Here is a 16358-nt window from a genome sequence, read left to right as displayed (position 1 = left end):
GATTAAGCAGCTTTTTTTTTAAAAAACAAAGCACGTATTTTTCTCTTTGCAAATAATGTTCCTTCCAGCACTTGGCAAAAAAAACTTTGAAAGAAAGGACTTGCATTTACATAAGCGCCTTTCCAAAGAACCTCCCAAAACGCTTTCCAGCCAACGAAGTGCAGTCACTGTTATAATGTCAGGAACATGGCAGCTAATTTGGGCACAGCAAGATCCCATAAACAACAATGTGATAATGACCAGATAATCTGTTTTCGTGAACTCCCCTGCTCTTCTTCGAAATAGTGCCTGTTGAAAGGGGCACCGTTTGCACAGATATGCCCCCTCATTACCTGCCCTATAGTGGTGCTCTGAGGAATGTTCTGTTCCCACACGTTTTATTCTTCGCCTTTTTTTGAAAATAGCGTGTGCCTCTGAGTGTGCATGTCAATCGTCGTTCTGTCAGTCATAAATGGCTTTGGTACAGCGCTGACCAATTCATGAGGTCACTGAATTCCACACACAATTCCCTGCTCCGATGGTGCCTATGGCCAGCAGGTTTAAAGTGCAACAGTCATGAATGAAAGAAGACTGAGGCAACAGTAAGTGGCATTAGCAAGCAACTTTTAAGATTGTACATGTAGCTGCAAATTGATGCATTTCACCCTTCAATACAAGAATTGAGAAGTGCAATAAAAATCTATTTTTCACTTCATATGTAATTAAGTATAAATTTAAGGGGCTAAAAGGGTTATATTATGAGGACAGGTTGCATAGACTAGGCTTTATTCCCTTGTGTATCTCAGATTAAGGAGCGATCTAATTGAGGCGGTTAAGATGATTAAAGGATTTGAGGCGTGAATTAGGTAGGATTGATTGGGGAATGTCACTCAAAGGGTTAACGGTGGATAGGCAATGGCAAACATTCAAAGACTGCATGGATGAACTACAGAATTTGTTCATCCCAGTTTGGCATAAAAATAAAACAAAAGTGACTCAACCGTGGCTAACGAGGGAAATTAGGGATAGCATAAGATCCAAGGAGAGGACATATAAATTGGCCAGAAAAAGCAGTAATCCAGAGGATTGGGAGCAGTTTAGGATTCAACAAAGGAGGACAAAAGGATTAATTAAGAAAGGGAAAATAGAATATGAGAATAAGCTTGCAGGGAACATAAAAACTGACTAAAAGCTTTTATAGATATGTGAAGAGAAAAAGATTGGTGAAGTCAAGCGTAGGTCCCTTGCAGTCAGAATCAGGGGAATTTATAATGGGGAACAAAGAAATGGCTGACCAATTAAATACATATTTTGGTTCTGTCTTCACAAAGGAGGACACATATAACCTCCCAGAAATGTCGGGGAACATAGGGTCTGATGAAAGGGAGGAACTGAAAGAAATCAGTATTTGTAGGGAAATGGTGTTAGGGAAATTGATGGGATTGAAGGCCGATAAATCCCCAGGGCCTGATAATCTACATCCTAGGGTACTTAAGGAAATGGCCCTAGAAATAGTAGATACATTGCTGATCATCTTCCAACATTCGATGAAATCTGGAACAGTACCCATGGATTGGAGGGTAGCTAATGTTACCCCACTATTCAAAAAGTTGGTAGAGAGAAAATGGGGAATTACAGACCGGTAAGCCTGACATTGGTAGTGGGGAAAATGCTAGAGTCCATTATAAAACATGTAATAGCAGATCACTTGGAAAACAGTGACAGGATCGGACAAAGTCATCATGGATTTACAAAAGGTAAATCGTGCTTGACTAATAATCTGGAATTTTTTGAGGATGTAACTAATAAAATAGATAAGGGAGAACCAGTGGATGTGGTGTATTTGGACTTTCAGAAGGCTTTCGATAAGGTCCCACATAAGAGATTAGTGTGTAAAGTTAAGGCACATGGGATTGGGGGCAAGGTATTGACTTGGATAGAGAACTGGTTGGCAGATAGAAAGCAAAGAGTTGGAATAAACGGGTCTTTTTCCGAGTGGCAGGCAGTGACTAGTGGGGTACCGCATGGATCGGTCCTTGGACCCCAGCTATTCACAATATATATTAATAATCTAGACAAGGGAACTAGATGTAATATCTCCAAATTTGCAGACGACACAAAGCTGGGTGGGCGTCTGTGCTGTGAGGAGGATGCCAAGAAACTACAGGATGATTTGGACAGGTTGAGTGATTGGACAGAAGCATGGCAGATGCAATATAACGTCGATAAATGTGAGGTTATCCACTTTGGTGTCAAAAACAGGAAGGCAGATTATTATCTGAATGGCAATAGATTGGGAGAAGGGGAAGTGCAACGAGACATTGGTGTTCTTGTGCACCAGTTGCTGAAGGTAAGCATGCACGTGCAGCAGGCAGTTAAGAAGGCAAATGGTATGTTGGCCTTCGTAGCAAGAGGGTTCGAGTACAGGAACAAGGATGTCTTGCTGCAGTTGTACAGGGCCTTGGTGAGACCACATTTTGAGTATTGTGTGCAGTTTTGGTCGCCTTATCTGAGGAAGGATGTTCTTGCCATGGAAGGAGTTCAGCGAAGATTCACCCGGCTGATACCTGGGATGGCAGGAATGACGTATGAGGAGAGATTGGGTCGATTGGGCTTGTATTCGCTGGAGTTTAGAAGAATGAGAGGGGATCTCGTTGAAACTTATAAAATTCTGGCAGGACTGGACAGACTAGATGCAGGGAGGATGTTCCCGATGGCGGGGGAGTCCAGAACCAGGGGTCACAGTCTAAGGATAAGGGGTAGGCCTTTTGGGACAGAGATGAGGAGGAATTTCTTCACCCAGAGAGTGGTGAACCTGTGGAATTCTCTACCACAGAAGGCAGTTGAGGCCAATTCATTAAATATATTCAAGAAGGAGTTGGATATATTTCTTAAGGCTAAAGGGATCAAGGGGTATGGGGAGAAAGCAGGGACCGGGTACTGAACTTGGATGATCAGCCATGATCGCATTGAATGGCGGAGCGGGCTCGAGGGGCCGAATGGCCTACTCCTGCTCCTATCTTCTATGTTTCTATGATCGGGTAGATCGAGAGAAACAATTTCCTCTGGTGAGAGAGTCCAAAACAAGGAGGCGTAACCTTGAAGTTAGAGCTGGGTTGTTCAGGGGTAATGTGAGGAAATACTTTTTCACACAAAGGGTAGTGGAAATCTGGAACTCCCTCCCTCAAAAAGCTGTTGAGGCTGGGGATCAATTTAAAAATTCAAAACAGATTGATAGACCTTTGATAGGTAAGGGTATAAATGGAGTTGAGGTACAGATCTGATTGAATGGCGGAACAGGTATGAGGGGATTAATGGCCTACTGCTGTTCCTATGTATAAATAAACTGGTATAAACAATTGAGTTTCAGTATTGTACAATGCTCTAACACTCCACCTTCTCTTGACACGACAACTACCTAACTGACATCAACTGTGTATGAATCCGTTTGCTCCAACAAAACATCAGAAAGACCAAAGCTGTATCTTTTCGCCCCTGTTTTAAACACTCTTCCCTTGCCATGCACTCCATCCCTCTACCCTGCCTCATACTTGCGTTCGGTATTCTCTTTCCTGTTATGCTGCTCGTTCCAGCGTCCTGGTCTGCCGCTGTTCTGTCTCATCCTCATCAGGGCTATAAGTTTATAGGTCGTGTCAGGTTTGAATCTGGCTGCAGAAATTAGCCTGGATGTGCTCCCGGATTGTAGAGTCCCTGATTGTAGTTCGGAAGGATGCCATTTAGCTCATCATCTCTGCCAGTGCTAGGTCTTTAACTGGAGATGTCTACCTTGTCAACTGTTCAAGCAGCAGCAGTATTACTAGAACAACATAACATAGAACTAGAAGCAGGAGCAGGCCATACGGCCCCTCGAGCCTGCTCCGCCATTCAATAAGATCGTGGCTGATCTTCGACCTCAACTCCACTTTCCTGCCTGATCTCCATATCCCTTGATTCCCCATGACTCCAAAAATCTATCTATCTCAGCCTTGAATATACTCAAAGAGTCAGCATCCACAGCCCTCTGGGGCAGCGAATTCCAAAGATTCACAACCCTCTGAGTGAAGAAATTCCTCCTCATCTCAGTCTTAAATGGCCGATCCCTTATCCTGAGACTATGCCCTAGGACTCTCCAGCCAGGGGAAACAACCTCTCAGCATCTACCCTGTCAATCCCCCTCAGAATCTTATGTTTCAATGAGATCACCTCTCATTCTTCTAAACTCCGGAGCGTATAGACCCAATCTACTCAATCCCTTCTCATAGGACATCCCTCTCATCCCAGGGATCAAGCTAGTGAACCTTTGTTGCACCGCCTCGAAGGCAAGTATGTCCTTTCTCAGATAAGGAGACCAAAACTGTGTACAATGGTGTGAAATATTTTGTCTGTTGGTGATAAGTGGGCTACAAAACCGAATTTGGGAGCTAAGTTTAAGTGAAGAGCCAGTGCTCACTGAGAACGAAGAACAGGGGGATGGGCAGTGGGCTCCGGTAACTTTAACCTTGCAGCTTGAACTTGCAGTTAGGGATAAAATGCACCCACTATTAGAGCCAGGGGAACTTAAACAGCAGACGAGAGGAGGCTGGGGGGAAAAAGAGCAAAGGATGGCAACGGATGGTCACATTCTCCTCAAATTCGGCTGCCCTCAAAAGTTTGTCACCATCCTCCGCCTGTTTCACGACGACATGCAAGCCGTGATCCTGACCAACGGTTCCACCACAGACCCAATTCACGTACGAACTGGAGTCAAACAAGGCTGTGTCATCGCACCAATGCTCTTCTCGATCTTCCTTGCTGCAATGCTCCATCTCGCCCTCAGTAAGCTTCCCACTGGAGTGGAGCTAATTTACAGAACAAACGGAAAACTGTTCAACCTCCGTCGCCTGCAGCCCAGATCCAAGGTTGTCCCATCCTCTGTCGTCGAATTACAGTATGCAGACGACGCCTGCGCTCACTCGGAGGTCGAACTCCAAACCATCATCAACACCTTCACCGAAGCGTACGAGGGCTTGGGCCTTACACTAAACATCCGTAAGACAAAGGTCCTCTACCAACCTGCCCCCGCCACACAGTACTGCCCCCCCGATTATCAAAATCCACGACAAGGCCTTGGACAACGTGGACCACTTTCCATACCTCAGGAGCTTACTGTCAACAAGGGCAGATGTCGATGACCAAGTCCAACACCGCCTTCAGTGTGCCAGTGCAGCCTTCGGTCGCCTGAGGAAGAGAGTGTTTGAAGAGCAGGACCTCAAACCCGGCACTAAGCTCATGGTCTACAGAGCAGCAGTGATAACCGCCCTGCTATATGCCTCAGAGACATGGACCACGTACAGCAGGCACCTCAAAGCACTGGAGAGGTACCACCAACGCTGCCTCTGCAAGAACCTACAAATCCATTGGTAGGATAGGCGCACCAACGTCAGTGTTCTTGCTCAGGCCAACATCCCCAGCATCGAAGCTTTGACCACGCTCGATCAGCTCCGATGGACGGGTCACATTGTCCGCATGCCCGATACGAGACTCCCAAAACAAGCGCTCTACTCGGAGCTCCGGCATAGCAAGAGAGCCCCAGGTGGGCAGAGGAGACGCTTCAAGGACACCCTCAAAGCCTCCTTGAAAAAGTATAACATCCCTATCAACACCTGGGAATCCCTGGCCCAAGACCGCACAAAGTGGAGGAGAAGCAGCCGGGAAGGCGCCGAACACCTCGAGTCTCTTTGCTGGGAGCAAGCGGAAGCCAAGCGCAAACAGCGGTAGGAGCGCACGTCAACCCAAGCACCCCACCCACCCGCCCCTTCAACCACCCTCTGCCCCACCTTTGACCGAGACTGTGGGTCCCGCATTGGACTCATCAGCCACCTGCGAACTCATTTTTAATGTGGAAACAAGTCATCCTCGGTTCCGAGGGACTGCCTAAGAAGAAGACGACAAAACCGAGGTCTATGCATTTAGGTGAGTGGGTCATCAGAAGATCTATGATCTATCTAGAAGGCTGTAAATCTTGGACAACTGTTTCTCTCTCTAGGCCTGTCGCTCTACCTTTTTTTCTGGTGTTGAGCATTTCACATTTTCCTGACCATCTTCAAAGTTAATAGCTGGGCTCTAAGTATTTTAGCAATAAAACTTTCAAGGGACAGACAGACATCCGGTGAGCTACTGGCAGCTGGAGTATAAAGTTAGGCGCTAGTTGCTAAATCTAGTAACATTGCCAGTCAAAATGATGAAATTGAGACCCGTGCTGTTGACGTCTGCCCTCTTCAGGCAGCTGTCGGCTAACGTAGATTTTCATGTATGTAAACGCATAAGGTTGGTGATCTACAAGCACAATTAGCTGTGTGGCAATAACGGAAACGTGGCTTATAAACAGTGAGGACTGGGCACTTAATATTCAAGGGTATAAGGTGTTCAGGAAAGATGGGGAAGGAAAAAGGGAGGTGGGGTGGCACTGCTAATTAAGGAAGACATTGTAGTGTTGGAAAGGGAGGATGTTCTTGAGGGGACAAGGACAGAATCCATTTGGTTAGAGTTGAGGAGCAAAAAGGGTATGATCATGCTGTTGGGAGTATTCTATAGGCCTCCAAATAGTGAGAGAGGTAGAGGAGCAAATCTGCAGGGAAATCGCAGAGATATGCAAGAGCTATAGAGTAGTGATTTTGGGGGACTTTAATTACCCAAATATCGATTGGGATAATGCTAGGGTAAAGGGAAAGGAGGGGGAGGAATTTCTGAAATGTGTTCGGGAGAACTTCCTTGACCAATATGTTCTTGGCCCAACTAGGAAGGAGGCATTGCTGGATCTGGTGCTGGGGAATGAGGTGAGCCAGGTCGACCAAGTGTCTGTGGGAGAACGCTTGGTTATGAGTGATCATCGTATCATAAGATTTAGATTAGCAATGGAGAGGAGCAAGGAACAATCTAGAGTGCAACTTCTAAACTGGAATAGGGCTAACTTTAGTGGGATGCGAAAGGATCTTAGCAGGGTAAAATGGAACCAAAGACTGATAGGGTAAACTGTTAACGGAACACTGGGTGATCTTTAAGGAGGAGATGTTCCAAGTACAGGCTAAGTACATTCCAACAAGCGGGAAGGGTAAGGGAACCAAAGCAAGGGCTCCTTGGATGACGAGGGAGATAGAGAAGATGATGAAACAAAAAAAGAGGGTGTATGATGCACGTCAGGTGAATTCTTCAAGGGAGAACCAGACCAAATACAATAAGTTGAGAGGGGATGTGAAGATGAAAATAAGATTGGCAAAGGGAGAATATGAGAGTAGAATGGCGGTTAACATAAGAGGGAACCCAAAAGTCTTCTACCAGCATGTAAACAGTAAGCGGGTAGTAAGAGGCGGGGTGGGGCCGATTAGAGACAAAGACGGTGATCTATGCTTGGAGGCGCAGGGCAAGGCTAGAATACTCGAACTGAGCACTTTGTATCGGTGTTTACTAAGGAGGTGGATGCTGACAAAATATCAGTAGCAATGGAAAAGGTAGAAGCAATGGAAGGGGTGAAAATTGATAGACCGGTTGTATTAGAAAGGCTGGGTATGCTTAGAGTGGACAAGTCACCTGGTCCAGATGGCTTGCATCCCAGATTGCTAAGGGAATTGGGGGAGGAGATAGCGGAAGGGCTTGCCATATTTTTCCGATCTTCCCTTGATGCGGGGGAGGTGCCTGAGGATTGGAAAGTGGCAAATGTGACACCATTGTTCAAGAGAGAGTGTAAGGACAATCTTGTTAAACTGACTGGCCTGTAGTTACTATCAGTGGTGGGTAAAGTTTTAGAAACAATAATCAATAAAAAAAATTAACTGGCACTTGGAGAGGTTTAAGCTAATTAAGGAGAGCCAACACTGGTTTGTAAAAGGCAGGTCGTGTTTGACTAATTGAATTTTTTGATGAAGTAACAGAAAGGATTGATGAAGGGAATGCAGTGGATGTTGTCTACATGGATTTTAGGAAGGCGTTTGACAAAGTACCACATAAAAGGCTGGTTAACAAAATTGAGGCTCATGGAATAGGTGGGTCAGTGGCAGCTTGGATAAGGAATTGGCTTAAGGACAGAAAACAGCGAGTTGTGGTAAATGGCTGTTTTTCAGACTGGAGAATGGTAGACAGTGGTGTTCCCCAAGGGTCAGTGCTGGGGCCACTGCTTTTTTTGATATATATATATATATATAAATGACCTGGATATTCGAATAGAGAGTAGAATTTCTAAATTTGCTGATGACACCAAACTTGGGGGTGTGGCAAACAGTGATGATATCAATCGACTGCAACAGGACATAGAAAGGCTAGCAGAATGGGCAGACAAGTGGCAGATTAAATTTAATACAGAGAAGTGTGAGGTGATGCATTTTGGCAGAAGGAACAGGGAGAGGCAATATACACTTAATGGCACAGTTTTAAAGCATGTACAGAAACAGAGGGACCTAGGAGTTAATGTGCATAGGTCCTTGAAGGTGGCAGGACTTATTGAGAGAGTGGTTAGCAATGCATATGGGATCTTGGGTTTCATAAGTAGAGGTATTGAGTACAAAATTAGAGAAGTTATACTGAATCTTTATAAAGTACTGGTTAGGCCACAACTGGAGTATTGCGCCAGTTCTGGTCACCACACTTTAGGAAGGATGTGAAGGCCCCTTGAGAGGGTGCAGAGGAGATTTACCAGAATGGTTCCAGGGATGGGGGCTCTTAGCTACAAGGACAGGTTGGAGAAGCTGGATTTGTTTTCGTTAGAGCAAAGGAGGTTGAGGGGTGATTTGATAGAGGTGTACAAGATTATGACGGGTTTGGATAGGCTAGACGGGGAAAGGCTGTTCCCACTAGTTGATGGTACAAGGACTAGGGGACACAGATTTAAGGTTTTGGGCAAGAGATACAGGGGGGATGTGAGGAAAAACTTTTTTACACAGCGAGTGGTGATGATCTGGAACTCGCTGCCGACGGAAGTGGTGGAAGTGGAGACACGTTTTCAAGGGGAGACTGGATAGGCACTTGAGGGGAATAAACTTGCAGGGCTACAGGGATAGAACGGGGAATGGGACTGACTGGATTGCTCTACAGAGAGCCGACGCAGACTCGATGGGCTGAAATGCCTCCTTCTGTGCTGTTATGACTATGGGGGAGAAATTCGGTTGATAGCACCACCGATTAACGCCTAAAGAGGCTGAGAAGTGGGGCGCTAGCCAATTTCCGGGCGGGCACAAGGCGCCTAGCGCCTCGCCCCATATTGAGCATGCATTTAGCGCCGGCACTAAATCTTAGCGCCCGCTCATGGGCACAAGCTGATTATGACGTCATTTGAGTGCAACGCCTTTTGGGTGCCCCGAACCATAAATTCAGTGGCGCCCCCCTCCGTAGCGCCTGGCGCTAATAGTGACAGCTTACCTGGGCCTTACCAAGTCGCTTTCGGGCTGGAGGAGCGTTATTTAAAGGGGACTGGTGTGGTTTAAAAGCGGCAGCCATTTTTGGATCACAACTTCCTCGAGAGCTACAAAGAGTTGCTGAGCTGCACACTGAGAGCCATTTGACCACTGAGCCAGCGCAGGCAGACGATCTTCAGCCTTCTGACCATCACCTTGCTGCTGGTGAGCCTTGACAACGGGGAACCTTCCTGTGGGCACTTATTATGGGGGCTGCATTGGAGGGGAACGTCCTGCTGCTGAATCATCTGGAAAGGGCACTGAGACGGAGGGAGAGGGGGGCGGGCATGGCCAGACGGAGGAGGGCCAACAGACGTCGCCATAGCAGACCTTGCGCTGGCAGGGTTATCTGACAGCAGTTTTCCTAAATGAACATGTCGGAGGAGCAGTGTGTCAGAAGGCTGCGATTTAGAAAGGAGGTGGTGACTGAGCTGTGCCAGCTGCTTCAGCCAGATCTGCAGCCTCAGATAAGGTGCAGGACATCTCTGTCGGCGGCTGAGAAGATGGCTGCTGGCCTGAACTTCTACGCGGGCGGCTCTTCTCAGGCTGCGCGTCAGAGGCTGATCAGAAGTAGCTTCTAGGCCCCTCTCGCGGAATGCTTGCTGCCATTCCAAGAACAGGAATGGAACCGGTCTGATACCCCCAAGTCTGTGAAGGGCAAGATGCATGTAAATAGCAGGCATGGCCATTGTAAATGAAGAAAGTGTTTCATTACACAAAATGTGGTTCCTTCAAACATGAGAAAGCTATGGCAACAGAAAGCAAAACTAATACACTGACACATAACTGCCTCTCACACCCGGGAGACTGTCCAAAACATAAATCACATTCCGACCGTCTTCCTTGGCCTTGATTCCACTGTGCCAACCAAAGCATCCAATGCCCCATCAGTGAGGCGTTCCGCCCTCTGCCTCACCCTTTCCATGTCTTGCTAGGCTGGTGCGCCACAGGTAGGCTCCCACCGCTTTGAAGGCCTACAAGGCAGTGAGTGTGTCTGGTGATGCCAATTGACCTGCCCCTTTAAGAGCTGGCCGGTGCCACTGTGTCTCAGGGAAAGTGATTATTGACTGCGCCCCGCCGCCGAGAAATTGGGTTGCGCCGCCGGGTTAGCGCCTTAAGAGTAGCGTGCAGTGCCTGATTTAGCGCCGCAATCACCTTTAGGGGCGCTGCAACCCAATATCACGCTAGGTGGCGCTAAATTGTGCCTGCCGCTAAACTTTGCGCATCGCCAGGACTAGCACCCCAAACGCAGCTATACCGAATTTCCAGGCCTATGACTCCTTGTGGCTTTGCTCCAGTGTACCAGAGAATTCAGTATCCCGAGCTCGAGAGAGAGATGTGTGGGGAGGCAATAAAGTGAATGGTTAGTGGGAAAGTATTTGGTTTGGTTTTGTCAATCAGGATTATTTTTTTGCTTGAGGGTAACTTGACTTTGGGCTTTTTCGAGAGGGAATTCTAAATACACGATTCTATTTACTTGCACCTCATTGCATCAAATTGCTTCAAACAATTGGTAACTTTTTTTTATTTTGTTGATAGCGGATGTTCAGTTGATGCTCATGGTTTTAAAAGAACGGGGGTGTTTATGCCAAGTAGCATTGTGGGGTATAATGGCATCAGAGTCGCCCTGCAAGTATTGGGAAGGGAATCTGGGGTCTGCAAATACTGGATGTGATCTTGGTGTGTAGCAGTGTTATGAAGGTTCCCAGGGTCTGGGGAGGGGCTCTTGGAATGTTGAAGGGGGCCAGAGTTGAGCAGAGTCGCTGACTTACATTGGCTCCTGGTTAAGCAGCGCCTCGATTTCAAAATTCTCATCCTTCTTTTCAAATCCCTCCACGGTCTCGCCCCTTCCTATCTCTGTAATCTCCTTCAGCCCCACAACCCCCCTAAGATATCTGCACTCCTCTAATTCTGCCCTCTTGAGCATCCCTGATTATAATAGCACAACCTTTGGTGGCCGTGCCTCCTTTTGCCTGGGATCTAAGCTCTGGAATTCCGTGCGTAAACCTCTCCACCTCGTTACCTCTCTTTCCTCCTTTAAGGCGCTCCTTAAAACCTACCTCTTTGACCTTCTACTACTTAGTCCCTCGCAACCGAGGATGACTTAGTTCCACACTAAAAATGAGTTCTCGGGTGACTGATGAGTCCAATGCAGGACCTACAGTCTCTGTTAAAGGTGGGGCAGACAGTGGTTGAGGGGACGGGTGGTTGGGGTGCTTGGGTTGACGTGCGTTCCTTGCACTGCTTGCGCTTGGCTTCCGCTTGCTCCCGGCGAAGAGACTCGGTGTTCGGCCCCTTCCCGGATGCTTCTCCTCCACTTTGTGCAGTCTTGGGCCAGGGATTCCCAGGTGTCAGTGGGGTTTTGCACTTTTTCAAGGAGGCTTTGAGGGTGTCTTTGAAGCGTTTCCTCTGCCCACCTGGGGCTCTCTTGCTGTGTCGGAGCTCCGAGTAGAGCGCTTGTTTTGGGAGTCTTGTCTCGGGCATGCGGATGATGTGGCCCGTCTATCGGAGCTGATCAAGCATGGTCAAAGCTTCGATGCTGGGGATGTTGGCCTGAGCGAGAACACTGATGCTGGTGCGCCTATCCTGCCAATGGATTTGCAGGATCTTGTGGAGGCAATGTTAGTGATACCTCTCCAGTGCTTTGAGGTGCCTGCTGTACATGGTCCATGTCTCTGAAGCATACAGGAGGGCGGGTATCACTACTGCTCTGTAGACCATGAGCTTGGTGCTGGGTTTGAGGTCCTGGTCTTCAAGCACTCTTCCTCAGGCGACCGAAGGCTGCACTGGCACACTGAAGGCGGTGTTGGACTTCGTCATCAACGTCTGCCCTTATTGACAGTAGGCTCCCGAGGTATGGAAAGTGATCCATGTTGTCCAAGGTCTCGTCATGGATTTTGATAATCAGGGAACAGTACTGTGGCGGGGGCAGGTTGGTAGAGGACCTTTGTCTTATGGATGTTTAGTGTAAGGCCCATGCTCTCCTATGCTTCGGTGAAGGTGTTGAAAATGGTTTGGAGTTCAGCCTCCGAGTGAGCGCAGACGCAAACGTCGTCTGCATACTGCAATTCGATGATAGGATGGGAACGACCTTGGATCTGGACTGGAGGCGACGAAGTTTGAACAGTTTCCCGTTTGTTCTGTAGATTAACTCCACTCCAGCGGGGAGCTCTTTGACCAAGCTTTTGGTCACCTGCCCTAATTTACCCTTATGTGGATCGGTGTCAAATTTTTTTGTTGTCTTAAAATACTCCTGTGCAGCGCCTTGGAACGTTTTACTACGTTGAAGGTGCTATATAAATGAAAGTTGTTGTTGTAATAGGATCTGGCAGCTTGAGGTGGGGGAACAGGGTCGAACTGTCTTGTAATGGAGGGGAGCCCAGGAGAATGGGACCCAAACTGCTGTTGGTCCCTTCCAAGCCATCAGGTCTCAACCTCCCCATCAGTCATCTGCTCCCCTGGCCTGTCAGCATAAATTTCCATTAAAAAAATAACAGGCGACTGCACAGAAAGCTCAAAAATTCATTTATGCAGTTCCAATGTTTTTAATCCTCAAAAAATGGTTCAGGAGAGATTTTTTTAAAAACTAGACGTATACTCCGACCGCTGGTTGGAATTTGGGTTCCTGCCAGGCACTAACCCATTTATCCCGTTCCTACGTAATAACAGTGACGACACTTCAAAAGTACTTCATTGGCTGTAAAGCACTTTGGGATATCCTGAGGTGGTAAAGACGCTGTATAAATGCAAGTTTTTCTTTTTATTTAAACTACCCGACTAGAAATCCGATTCTCCTACCCTGGAGAAAGCTAAGTGTCCAAGGAACCTGTTAAACAGTCTGCCACCACACCACATCTCTCATCGGTCTTGACAAAGGGTTTCGACCTGAAACGTTGACTCTGTGTCTCTCTCCACGGATGTTGCCTGGCTTGCTGAGTTTTTCCAGCATTTTCTGTTGTTATTCCACACCTCTCAAGTTGGGTTTCAGGTGTCTCAGCAACATGATGAGGTGCAATCTCAATTCAAGTGGATTTATTTTGGTGCAGATGATACCACACTGTATATACTAGCAAAATATGTTTCAAACCTTTTTTCAAATTTGGGTATTTTAAAACTACTTCACGTCAAAAAAAAAAAATATCGGAGGGGTTAAAAAGGGAGAGAAAGGAAGCTAGTCATTTCCAGTTGTTTTTTCTGACTTTGGTAACCTGGCCCTTCCACCATTGGCAAGAGCCACCTTCAGCAATTAGCCTTTAATTGACCCCTCATTTATTTGGGTCACTTCCCCACAGAGAATACTTAAACAGTTGCCTTAAAAGGACAGGCCAGGTTAAGCACTGCTGCAACTTGGCAACTGAACATTACAACCGTGCTCCAGAACACAAGCTAAGCACGAGCAATTTCATGAGGCAGTGCCTAGTATTTGCATAATATTCTTGAACGTAAGCCTGGAATGACCTCTTGTTTATTGTTGGAGCTAATAATATTCTCTATTAATATAAGGAATAAGAGCAGGAGTAGGCCATACGGCCCCTCGAGCCTGCTCCGCCATTCAATAAGATCATGGCTGATCATTGACCTCAACTCCACTTTCCCGCCCGATCTCCATATCCCTTGATTCCCCTAGAGTCCAAAAATCTATCTATCTCAGCCTTGAATATACTCAAAGACTCAGCATTCACAGCCCTCTGGGGCAGTGAACTCCAAAGATTCACAACCCTCTGAGTGAAGAAATTCCTCCTCATCTCGGTCTTAAATGGCCTACCCCTTATCCTGAGACTATGCCCCCTAGTTCTAGACACTCCAGCCCGGGGCAACAGCCTCTCAGCATCTACCCTGTCTATTCTAGCTCTCTGGCTATAAATCGCTGTCGTGTTCAGTATGTCTGAGAAAAATACTGAATTTAAGTTTGTATCAATGCACTGTCCACACACTGATTTGCTTAATCACGATGAATGAAACCGTTTTGATTTCAACTAAAGCAACCCAATTATTAGACTTCAAATGTTGTCTTCACAAAGTAAAATCAGTGTGTCGAATAGATTTCCGAGTAGCTTTGTGGAGGGAAAAATCTAAAGTTGGATGCAGTGATGGGATTTGTAGATGTTTCTAGGTTGATGAGCTAAAATGGACCATTCTTGCCTTGTGAAGCAAAGCTCAAATTTGTTTGTTCCTTGAGATACAGATCGGGGGAAGTTTCTCCCACCTCTTTCCCACCCTCAAGACAAGGGAAATTAAGACCTGTAGAGCTAGTAGCACCACTGAGTTTTTCAGGAAGGCAGGGGGAGCAGTGGTGTGGAAGGAAAGCCCATGATGGAATAATCGTACGTGGACTTGATGGGCTAGAAGGCCTTGGCTGGCTCTGGACTTTGACTGAATTGCATATAATTATTAATTGATTCAAAATGATTTAAAAGTCCCAGTGACTCTTGCATAGCTGCACAATCTAGTAAAGAGAAGACTGAGGGCGGGTGACCTTACAGACATCTTTAAGATTATGAACGGGTTTGATGGAGTAGATGCAGAGATGATGTTTCCACTTGCAGGTGAGACCAGAACTAGGGGACAGATATAAGAGTCACTAATAAATCCAATAGGGAATTCAGGAGCAACCTCTTTACCCAGAGAGTGGTTAAATGTGGAACTCGCTACCAGAAGGAGTAGCTGAGACGAATAGCATAGATGCATTTAAGGGGAAGCTAGATAAGCACAAGAGGGAGAAAGGAATATGTTGATGGGATTAGATGAAGAATGGTGGGAGGAGGTTCGTGTGGAGCATAAGCACCGACATGGACCTGTTGGGCCGAATGGCCTTTTTCTGTGCTGCTAATACTTTGTAAACCTACTGAAGCTTCCTTGGTGGTGTATGGTCTTCTTCAGTTCTTCCTTTATGTTGCAGAATGTACGTCTCCAGTCTAAACAGAAACAAAATGAATGTAACATTCCGCCTCCTGTAAAAAGAGCAAGGTAAGAAGACTTGGTACCAAAGGGTATTTTTCTGAATTACACACTGATTGTTACTTCAAGCTGTGGAATAGAGTATGTGCAATAAGAGAATTAAAGAAACTTAGCCAGCAAGATTAAGGCCCAGGCATCTAGGCCTGTAAGTGACGGGCAGCTCGGAGTTTCAAACTCGTACCTTCCTGATTTGGAATCAAGGCTGCACTATTGATTGTGCCCACATTTTGGGTTGTCAAGTAATCCTTAACGCTTGGGCTAAGCACCCTCTGAAATACATTGCCGATGTGAAATAACTATGTTGCAACATGAATCTCCTAATTGTCTGTTTGTCTCGCAAAACTCCTGCTAGCTCAGTTAAATACTTTAGTGCGCTGGTGCCATTTTGTAGAATACACAAACTTTCATTAAAAAAAAAAAAAATCTAAGATCCCACCACACAGTTGCACGTACCGCATAATTGCGACTTTCTTAACTAATGTTCAGCTGATGGATACAGGCAACTCCCTGCAATGTTTTTTTTTTCCTTGACTAGAATCATAGAGTAGTCAGCACAGAAAGAGGCCATTCAGCCCATTGAGTCCGTGCCAGCTTTTTCGAAGAGCAATCCAGTTATTCCCACTTCCCCGTTCTTTCCCCATATCCCTGCAATTTTTAAATTCTTCAAGTATTTATCCAATTCCCTTTTGAAGGCTACTGTTGAATCTGTAACCACCACCCTATCAGGCAGCGCATCCCAAATCCTAACCACCTGTTGCATAAAAAAGATATTCCTCAGGTCGCCTCTGGTTCTTTTGCCAATCACCTTAAATCTGTGCCCTCTGGTTATTGACCCCTTTGCCATTGGAATCAGTTTCTCTTTATTTACTCTATCTAAACCATGATTTTAAACACCTCTATCAAATCTCCTCTTGGCCTTCCTTCTCTGCTCTAAGGAGAACAACCCCAGCTTCTCTAGTCTATCCACGTGACTGTAATCCCTCATCCCTGAAACCATTC

General features: G+C 46.4%; 1 protein-coding gene across 2 annotated transcripts in view; it reads left to right on the top strand.

Moving 5' to 3' along the window:
- paxip1 (PAX interacting (with transcription-activation domain) protein 1) overlaps positions 1-16358 on the top strand; it is a 145103-nt gene that overhangs the window by 110243 nt on the left and 18502 nt on the right. Inside the window, exons 14-15 of one of the 2 annotated variants that reach the window (XR_015078341.1) lie at positions 405-581; positions 15301-15368. Coding sequence is in view for 1 of the 2 variants with exons in the window: in XM_085987518.1 (XP_085843644.1) it covers positions 15301-15368 (68 nt within the window). In the remaining variant the exon portion in view is untranslated. The remainder of the gene's footprint in view (positions 1-404; positions 582-15300; positions 15369-16358) is intronic. The other variant, XM_085987518.1, reaches the window with a different exon arrangement.

This window comes from Somniosus microcephalus, chromosome 5 (genome assembly GCF_052327205.1).
Source record: "Somniosus microcephalus isolate GS21.2 chromosome 5, FLI_Smic_1.0, whole genome shotgun sequence".
In the NCBI taxonomy this organism is placed as follows: Eukaryota; Metazoa; Chordata; class Chondrichthyes; order Squaliformes; family Somniosidae; genus Somniosus; species Somniosus microcephalus.
The sequence above is the reverse complement of the archived record's forward strand: the minus strand, read 5'-3'. Positions and strand labels throughout refer to the sequence as shown.